General features: G+C 38.6%; 1 protein-coding gene across 1 annotated transcript in view; it reads right to left on the reverse strand.

Moving 5' to 3' along the window:
- The window catches only part of LOC101855973 (sodium/calcium exchanger 3), a gene marked incomplete at its 5' end in the record, with an annotated part of 35431 nt that overhangs the window by 5168 nt on the left and 19992 nt on the right, over nt 1-10271 (reverse strand). The window contains 6 exon segments of the mRNA XM_035972012.1: nt 90-419; nt 1974-2152; nt 3109-3214; nt 3871-4103; nt 4709-4938; nt 6744-6940. Of these exon segments, the coding sequence (XP_035827905.1) occupies nt 90-419; nt 1974-2152; nt 3109-3214; nt 3871-4103; nt 4709-4938; nt 6744-6940 (1275 nt within the window).

A 10271-nucleotide genomic window follows, 5' to 3' on the forward strand; every position in this document is an offset into this window, starting at 1 on the left:
CAAACACCATGACAACAAAAAACAACAACAACAACCAAATAAACTAACAAACAAAACAAAAAGCATCCCCCCGCCAAACCCCAACATACCTGAACCCCCCAGTATATGGAGGCGATCAGCCAAGGCAGACCCAGGCCCAGGAACACGTTGACAGAGTTACTGCCGTTGACGTTCCCGACCGAGCTGTCTGCCGTCTTCTCCATCACCGCCGCAGTCTTACTGGCAAACGTGTCCGGCATACTGGTCCCCAAGGCCACGAGGGTGATGGCCGTGATGCTGTCCTCTAAGCCGATCAGGCATCCAAATATACTGGCAAGATCACCAATGATGGCAGTCAGGAAACCGATGACACCGAGGGAGACTAAAAAGGCGGGCCATCCCCCGACATACTGAGCAGGCGGGATGAAGGCAAACAATACCTGAAAAAAGAAGAAGAAGAAAAGAAGTAAGATAAAGGAATGATGAATAACATTTTTCAGTGTTAGTACAGTATTTCTGTCAGGGTTAGTACAGTATTTCCTTGAATAGTGTAAATGTAATGTTCTAGAACCTCTTTCGATAGTGGAAAATGCACGATGTAGAAAATATTTTTCCATTACGTATTTTATACCTTAATAAACCCTCCTTGCACTCTTATAAATCCCTCCCATATTCTTATAAACACTTTCTTTATTTGGAATATGAAAAACCAGTGGTATAACCCCCCCCCCAACAATTCTGTTGTTTGTTATTGGTTGAGTTATGGCCAATAGTGTGTCCATAAAGCTTTCCTGGATTTTCCTATTTCTGGCTAGAAAAACTTTAACAAACCTCGCAATCTATAGAGTACGCGAAATGTGAAATGGAACATTGCGAAGAAATCTGACACACAGAGGCTTGCATGAGAATGAAACGCTTTTTGGTTTGAAAGAAGGATAGTATTATAATTATAGCTAGTTGCATCCATGACAAACATATATTTAAAAACTGCACTTATATGTTTCTTGGGAGAACAAATCCATTTTAGCTGCACTTATACAATCACTTTCAGAATTGGGACAAGGCACATATTTCAAATCTGTTCTTACTACCCCTGACATTTGTGAGGCAGCGTGGGGGAATCAGGCTCTCGTCAATTTTTGGCCATGTAGAGTTATCGGTATCATCTTAAAGTTTGTACACCTTTCTTTATTTGGATGAAAAAAATATCCATTTATCTTTCATACAAGTCGAGATATTTGCGAAAGAAGGAGGTCACCTGTTTTCAGAGGTAAAATTAGTGAGAAAATGGCCCCCAAAGATTATTATTTCCTTAGCTGAAGAGTCTGTGGTAACTTTAAATTTTCATTTTTGTGCCTTTAATCGACCTTTATTCAGAAAAAACCACCCAGAAATGAGTTCTTTAATGGACATGAAAGATGTTGAGCCAAAAAATAAAAAAATAACAATTCAAAAGCATGCGGAAAAATGCGCATTTCTTCCCTTTGATTATTTTGACGAGAGCCTGATTCCTCCACGCTGCCTCACATTTAACCAAATGTAGGATATCAAAATACATCTGCTAGAGAACCAAAAGACAGTCACAATTTCCCTGAAAATTAGAGGTAGGCTAAACAAACAAGAACCCTCAGTATATTATCGACTGCTCAACGGAAGACTCAAGAATCCGGCGCTCGTTAATTTTGGGGCATGTGAAATTATTGGTATCGTGTTAAGGCTTGCTCATTTGTCTCACTTTTGATAGAAAAAAGAAACAACAAACAAATCCATCTGTCTTGAACAGAAGTCGAGATTTGGGTGACTGAAGGAGGTGGAGGCCCCCTGGTGTCAGAGACAAAATTAGCGAGAAACAAGAATCCCCAAGGTATCGGCCGCTCAATGAAAAACTCTGTCATATATTATTTATCAAAGGCGGATTCTCACACCAAGCAATCAATATATGATTTAAAAATCATTCAAGTGAGACATTTAAAATGAGAAAAACCAAGTCTTACCTTCCAAAAGAAAGTACAGAAATGCAGGATGTAATCTATGAATGATGCGGTCTCAAGGTCTCCTCCGTTGACATTCATGGCTTCGATAAACTGTTGGATGTACGTTGTCTTGTGGAGCTCCAGAGCGTCCAGGTTTGCCTTCGTCATGTTCAAGATGCGGCTGACAAGGCCGTTGAACTCTGGGGAAATAGAATGACAGGATAAGAATGTTTTATTTCTGTTTTTATTAATGTATAATGTTTGAAGCGAAATATTTGCTAAGTTCTGTGACGTTTATTTTAGCACTTTCGGAGAAGTAAAAATAAAATGTGGAGAGGTTTTCAGTAAAAATTCTAGTGGAATAGAAAATCGAGGTTTTTCTTGTCTTTTGAGGAACGTTAGCCTTTTGGGTGTGAGTTGTGCTGGGGAGCCGAGCGCTCTGTTTTTAAAAAAGTGAAGCGTGCTGACAAAATGAGTTACTTCTTGAATATGGAAATAGGTATACCACGCTTAAATTATAAGTATGGCATAGTAAAAGGCTTTTTATACTTAGAGAATATGGCATCAATAGAAAATGTACAAATTTGACCCTAGTGTTGATTTTTGGCCAATATCTCCATCTGTGGAATGCGAGAAGTAACTCATTTCGTCAGCATATCTCACAAATGGTAACCTATGAAGTGAGCGGGCTGTTAAAAATGACATAAACTAAATTGATTCCATACTGGACAAAGGAGCCGATGGCCCTGGTTCGAATCCTTAAAGAGGTATTCTTAACTTGGGTTGTTTGAGGGAGTTTTAAAGATTTTCCATCCATTTGGCTTGATCTTATAGGAGATATTAGGTTAAATGTGGAGGCCCCATCTGTTTAATACCCCAACTTTCAGTTTTGAAATGGATGTGAATCCTATACAACTTCACAGTTTTTTGAGTGTTCAAAGGATTGAGATAAAGAAACCATATGCAATTCTACCTCAGTATAAAGTTTTTCTTTTCCGATATAAATCACCTGAAACTAAGAGAATTTGCAAAGTTTCGAATAATGATTGCTTTGCAGGTGACTTCCAGGTTTACGGTTCTGAGTCAACCTCAGCTACCTTCCCCTTGTACACCTGCTGTGCTGTGTCAAAGATGCAGTGTCAAGCAACAAGCATACCTTCATCATTGACGATGGTGACGATGGTCTTGCTGATCTTTCCCAGGGTGGCGCCCCCGTCTGTCTCAGTCAGCTCAATCTGGAAACTCTCGTCCCTCTCAGTTTTCTACACAATAATAAAATGTTCGTAGCTGTTTAAACTTTACCAAAAAAAACAAAACAAAAACAAAACAAAAAACAACACCCCAAAACAGCAAACAAATTTTGTACTATGTGTAAGTTAGTACGGGAGATGTAATAAAGTCCTCTTAAAATGATAATGGGAAAAAAATTGTGGAAAAGTAAAACAATGAAGACGAATAGCAGAGTTTTCTGTGGGAAACATCTTTCTTTGACATACTTTGTTATGCCTTATAGTGTAGTCAATGAATTTTCATATCTCAGTAGTGAGGGCTCCAGTGGTAGAAAAAAGACCACGATAGGCCTAAATTAAAATTAAAATGACTTGCATCACACCTGTTAAAACTGACGACAAAATGAAAACTTAAGGCTATTGGCGACTGGTTAACCAGGTCCGTACGTCATGTTTTACTATCGTATCCATACGACGTGGGGAACTCTGTGTCCCCATTTTCCAAAGAGAAAATTTACTTGTTAATCCGATCCGTGCTCTTTGCATAGCAGTCTGTCAAAATGATTTTTAGAGAAATACTGAAAGTTTCAAAGAGATCTTCGAACTAGAAGTATTCTAAAATGTGAAGACAACCCCGAAGGTACAAAATGACCCTCAGGGTTAAAAGCAAGTTACTTTATTGTACTTACATTACTTTCAAACAAAGGGATTATGATATTCTTGGTGGTCTCTTGATTGTCGAACTTGAGTTCTCCTTCTTTGCCAGAGTAATCCTTTCCTTCCAGAGCAGTCATGTCCTTTGTCTTCCACTTCACAGACACGTGACCGTCCGCGCCGTTCAACCGCACAACGGGAAGCAAAGCCTTCAGACCTGTCTCCTTGATCACAAAACTTGGCTTAGCAAAGGCCAAGATACCAGGCTCTGAAAAGGGAATATGTGACAGTTTTAGTAAATTAATTAATTGTTTCCATTTTCCCATGTAGGCCTATTCTCGAAAAGCCTTTCTGTCAGTCTTTGATTTCTCAGTTAACTCTCTCGCTTTCTTCTTTTATAGTTAGGATAAAGACTAATTAAACGCCTCTCACTAGAACAGGAAGGTCTGCCTTCTAAGTGATTTTAAGTTGTTAGAGAAAGATTTACAAAATGATCAGTTGTTGTTATATCAAGAAAGGCTTGCAATTCAATCCTTTGCAGTTAGAAAGTTAGAATAATAAATTAAATCTCACAAAAACTGCTATAATCATTTTTTTGGGAGAGGCCCATCAATGTTTTTCTTAACAGAATCTGACTCTGTTATTTCTGTGACAATCTAAACAGATTACTTCTTGAGAAATCTGATAAGGTTAGACAATATTCTTATCTTGCGAGAACAAGATGAAAATATTGTTTCCGAGAGTCTGACACGATTATGTCTTGTTAATTAAGATCAGATATAATTTTTTCTTCTTCTGAAAGCAGATAAGAAAAGATTTTAAAAAAGAAGAAGTTATTGAACGTTTGTTGCATAGACAGACAGCAGCGCGTACCGTCGTCGTTGATGATGGTGACCTCACAGATGCTGATGTTTCCCAACACACAGTTGTCCTCGGGCTCGACCTTCAGTTTGACGAAGAAAAACTCATCGGGCTCCCACTCGAAGTCATCGACGATCTCAATGTACACCTCCTGCAGGGCTTCGTTCTTCTTGAAGTTGACGATTTTGTTGAAGGGTTTGTAGTCCTCTCCAGATATAGCCGTGCCGTTGATGGTCTCAACTCTGTTATATGGAGAAAAAACAAAACCCATTGATGATACAGTTGTATATGGACGAGTCGATGTCATCGGGAGAGTAAAAAAAAATCAGCTCATCCTATGTTCAACTCAGCCTTAGGGATCTGAAAAGAAGAAGAGGCGCTGGGACTCGACAAAAAGACAAATTTAACCGTAGATCAACTCAAGCGAGTTCGACACAATTATTTGGAATCCCATTTCTCCAAATTGTTTTCCAAGCAATAACCCCCCCCCCTCTCCCTCCCCCAGAAATTCATTCATTGATGGTCTACACTTTGTCATGTGGAAAATGGAAAAGCTTTGAACTAGAACCTTTGACCAAAGCCCGTTTTATCAGGAAACAAAGAATAGAACAATGAGATGGGATAAAATGTTTCAGCTGTTCTCTCTTTGTCTTTTGTTTCGTTTTAGTGATCGTAAGAGTTTTAGGAACCTTCAAGACAAAAAGGTCAGGATGATAAGTGTTTAAGAATAGGCTATCGGACTCGCAACCGTAAGGTCGTGGGTTCGAATCCCGTCAAAGACCCGACGTTGTGTCCTTGGGAAAGGCACTTTACACGAATTTTCCCCACTTCACCCAGGTGGGAATGGGTACCCGGCTATAGATAGCGAAAGATCTTGTCAGTTTGTTAGTGTTTGAGCGCTTAATCAACTGCTTGCACTGTATGCTTCCCGGGAAGCTGAGAATGTTTCTGGGTGTTCTATGGTTTGCTGGGGTAATAATATAGTGTAAAGCGCATAGAGCCGGCTGTTGAGTGGGGATATGCGCTATACAAATGCTATTTATTATTTATTATTATTATTATGTGTTACTACAGAGTAACATACACAATATAGAAGGAGGAGAAATTAGGACAACAGCTTTTTTAAAACTGGAAAGAAGAAGCAAAACACACCAGAGATCCCACCAACCATCTATAGTTTGTCTTTGAGCTTGGCCTAGGCTTTTGGGACAACATAAAGTTGATTTGCTTTAACATCAGGTCATCCTAAATAAAAGAGATCTCTTCAATGGAATTCAATTCATTCGTCAGTGTTCGAGCTCAAAGTTAAATACTTCAGCATCTTCCCTTAGAAGACTTTGGAATTAAAAGAAATCTAAAAGATGACCAGGAATATCAAAACGCTTAACACTATCAGAGCTTTCTACTCAGTCTTCTTCTAGACAGGCACTAATTTGAGGAGTTATTTGAAGGTTGCCTCGAACAAATAAAAGAAACCCCCGACCTTACAACAACCCCGAAACAACCCCACCACCCCCACCCCCCCAAAAAAAAAGAAAAAAAGAAAGAAAAGGAATTACTCTATCACTGCACAGCGATTGTTTTTCTTCTTCAACAGCTCACCCTCTCCACATCACGCACGCCACTGCAGTTTCGTCATTTCTATGTTATATATGCCACTGCAGTTTCGTCATTTCTATGTTATATATGCCACTGCATTTTCGTCATTTCTATGTTATGTATGCCACTGCATTTTCGTCATTTCTATGTTATGTATGCCACTGCAGTTTCGCCATTTCTATGTTATGTATGCCACTGCAATTTCGTCATTTCTATGTTATATATGCCACTGCAGTTTCGTCATTTCTATGTTATATATGCCACTGCAGTTTCGTTATTTCTATGTTATATATGCCACTGCAGTTTCGTCATTCCTATGTTATGTATGCCACTGCAGTTTCGTCATTTCTATGTTATATATGCCACTGCAGTTTCGTCATTTCTTTGTTATATAATATGCCACTGCAGTTTCGTTTTTCTTAGAGCGGCCCAAACACAGCTGACCCACCTGACAGAGACGGGCTTCCCCAGATGGCCTGTCCTCTTGATGCCCAGTCGGACCTTGCCCTCGTTCTCCATGACAGCCACGGCGGCCGCGGTGAACTGGACAACGGCATGTTTCCCGCCCTCGCTGTGGTCCACGTTGGTGCTCAGAGGGTCTTCCTTGGGCCGCTCTTCCTCCGGGATTTGAACTCGCTGGTACACCTAGAAGGGGGAGGGGGATAGAAGACAATGACACAAATGTCAGAGTACGTCACTATGGGGACACATATGTCAGAATACATTTCTAGGTTGCTTAAATGTCAGAATATATTTCTAGGCTGCTGACAAAGTCAGAATACATTTCTAGGTTGCTGACAAAGTCAGAATACATTTCTAGGTTGCTGACAATGTCAGAATACATTTTTAGGTTGCTAAAATGTCAGAATATATTCGTAGATTGACAAACATGTTAGAATATCTTGCTACAATACAAAATGTTAGATTATATTCTTAGATTGATAAAAGTGTCAGAATATATTCGTAGATTGATAAACGTGTCAGAATACATTCTTAGATTGATAAAAATGTATTCGTAGATTGACAAACATGTTAGAATATATTATTACTGCTATGCAAAAATGTTAGAATGAATGTATTTCTAGGTTGCTAAAACGTAAAAACAATTCCTAGATTGCTTAAAATGTCAGAATACATTCCTAGATTGACAGAGATGTCTGAATATATTCCTATGATGATGAAAATATGAGAATACATTCGTATGATGATAAAGATGTCAGAATGCATTTATGAAACTTATAACAATGGGTGAAAAGGTATTAATAAATTCAACGTACAACATTATTATGTTTAATGAAAACGTGACAGCTGCATTAACATTTTAAAGTGAAGTGTATAAAATATTAATATAGGATGAAAAGACAATTTGATGGAATGGTAAAAAAAAACCCCAGTAATATCTACATGAATGTGCCACAAAAAAACCTAACTAAGTGCACTAAGCTTTGAAGTGATTTGTCACAGACATCACATACAGAAGTGCATCAATTACCCTCCCAAAAATTATTTGCCATACGAGAAGTTATGCCCCTCAGTGGACAGTGGCAGACCAAGAGAAACCAGGCTACCTCAAGTATTCATATATTATTAAGTATAATTTATTTTGAATAGCCTGCACATGCAGATTTAGTGCCAATCAAAATTCAGCTCCAAACACGTCACGTGATAATTCAAGACAGCTGTCGTTCTGCTCTAGATAAAGAATAAAAAATAAAATAGAATCACAGTAATTTTTGTAACCTCTCTACTCGTTTTGAATATGGAACCAGCATGTCTTTCCCGGTCTTTTTTCCACTGTAAGGGCTAAGATAAAAACAAACTAGATCTAGACTAATACATAAAAAAGAAATCTACACTACACAACCTATCAAGTATTTGGTCACTTTTAAGCACAAGGGGGCTATCCCGAAAAATGCTGTTTTGAGAAAATAGAAGGTAACGTTTTTGCCCCTTGTTCAGTTTCTTTAAAAGACAAGAAGAGTTTTCTCTACAACCAAACGAATATACACACCACTAACACCAAACTTCTCCTATAGGTAGGGCAATGCCCACTTTTGGGGTGGGTTAAGCTTTCTGGAAACCCTAGGAATCTGGGTTAGCCCGCTTGTCCTTAAAAGCGATCATTTAAGGGAGAGCCACAAGGGCATGCCAAAAAGACTGCCGTCATCCAGAATCGTTGCTGCTTTCAACACAATTGGCTCCGTCTTTTAAGAGATGGACGTTAAACTTGGGAGGTCTCACCTCTCAGATAACCAAACTGTGTTGAAAGGGGCGTTAAACACCACACATTTTTTTCTTCTACAAGAATAATTTGTCCGACTTGCACTCATCTTCTCATCTATAATTTCTTCCACTTCCAGAACCTAAAAAAATAAAGGTGCAGAGAAAACGGTAGAAATGCATTCTTGATTCCTGTTACTAGTTCAAGAAGGAAACATTGTCTTTTATGTATCTACTTCTCATCTCAGGATTTCAGAGAGGTGGCGACTGATCCTTGCTGGATGCTGTTTACAGAAGCAGACTGGTGGCCGACATAGGACTGTCCCCGTGATTTTATGCCCCCCAAAATTCTTAAATTATGCAAACCGAGCCCAAAAATGTGAAAGTATGTGATTCTGCTAATTTTAGCAAAGAATGACAAAGGAAAATAATCAGAAATTATGTAAAAAATGATCAAATTTTGCTAAATTATGCGGGGTGCGTAAAACTCCGGGGACAGATTGGGATATTGGAAACCCCAGCCCATACAGTTGGAAACTCTGCTCCGGACGTGAATTCACATAAACTATGGCTGCTGGTGTTTTTCTGACAAATGAAAACATAAAAGTCGAGCTGAACTAAGCAGAGCACAAATAACAAGAACATAATATGGCATGGTGCTATTAAAAAAACCCAATATTAAAAAAATTAAAACATCACAATTGCAGTAAGGGAGCAAGTACAATAATAAAACAGCAATCTATCACAAAACAACGACTAATGAAAGGACTATATCAACATTGAATACGACACTACATCAATAGAAAAATACCTTGAACCAACTCTTATTCCATTGTGGGATTATATTTCTGTGTGATTTACATTTGACTTGAACCCCCCCCCCAACAAAAAACAACAACAACAACAAGAACAACAAAATAAAAATAGTTAAAACCTTCGACCAATGAATGACCCAAAAAAAAAAATAATTAAAAAACCCAGAAGCTGGAAAGTAGCTTATAAAAGCATTATTCAGAATCTTCAATGGTTAAACAAAAAACAACAACAAACAAAAAAAAAGAAAAAAGAAAAAGAAAGACAACGATGTTGGGTGTCAGCAGACAGACCAACACAGTACAGGGCCTAATGATTGCTTGGAACAAGGACAGCACAACAACAGAAACCCCACCCCTTACCTCCACCTCACACACCCCTTTGCATTAATGTGCTCAAATCTTTAAAATTTCTCTTTACATTTTCCCTAACCCTTTCCAGCTTTCCAACCTCTTGAATAGAATGTAGACCAGAGTAGGCCTTCCTCCCCGTACAAAAATGGGCCTATTATATTATTATAAATGTACTCTTTTAACTCAATCAGGACAGCTTCAGTACGAACGACACAAAACAGACTAAACTGATTCACATTGATATTAACATTTTCAGCCAGCAATGTTCCCTGGACCAGTAAAGTGAAGGCAACTTACACCTCTTTTTTTTCTACTGTGAAAAGCTCTGGGCGTGATGGTGATCAATTAGTTATTTCTATAAAAACTTTCCATTTCATTTGCAGAGATGATGAGAGAAAATCAAAATGACTCCGTCTCTGTTCAACAATGGGAATGATATCGTGATATTGTACAGCACTGTAATTTGAGTAGCCTTGGGCCGAGACACATTATTTGGAACGAAGTGGCAGAGCAATAAATGAGTTCAGGCTCGCAAGTAATGTCAAGCAATATCGATGACACTTCATCTCCATGGGTGGTCACTTCTGCTC

The sequence above is a fragment of the Aplysia californica genome, unplaced genomic scaffold (assembly GCF_000002075.1).
Source record: "Aplysia californica isolate F4 #8 unplaced genomic scaffold, AplCal3.0 scaffold00557, whole genome shotgun sequence".
NCBI lineage: Eukaryota > Metazoa > Mollusca > Gastropoda > Aplysiida > Aplysiidae > Aplysia > Aplysia californica.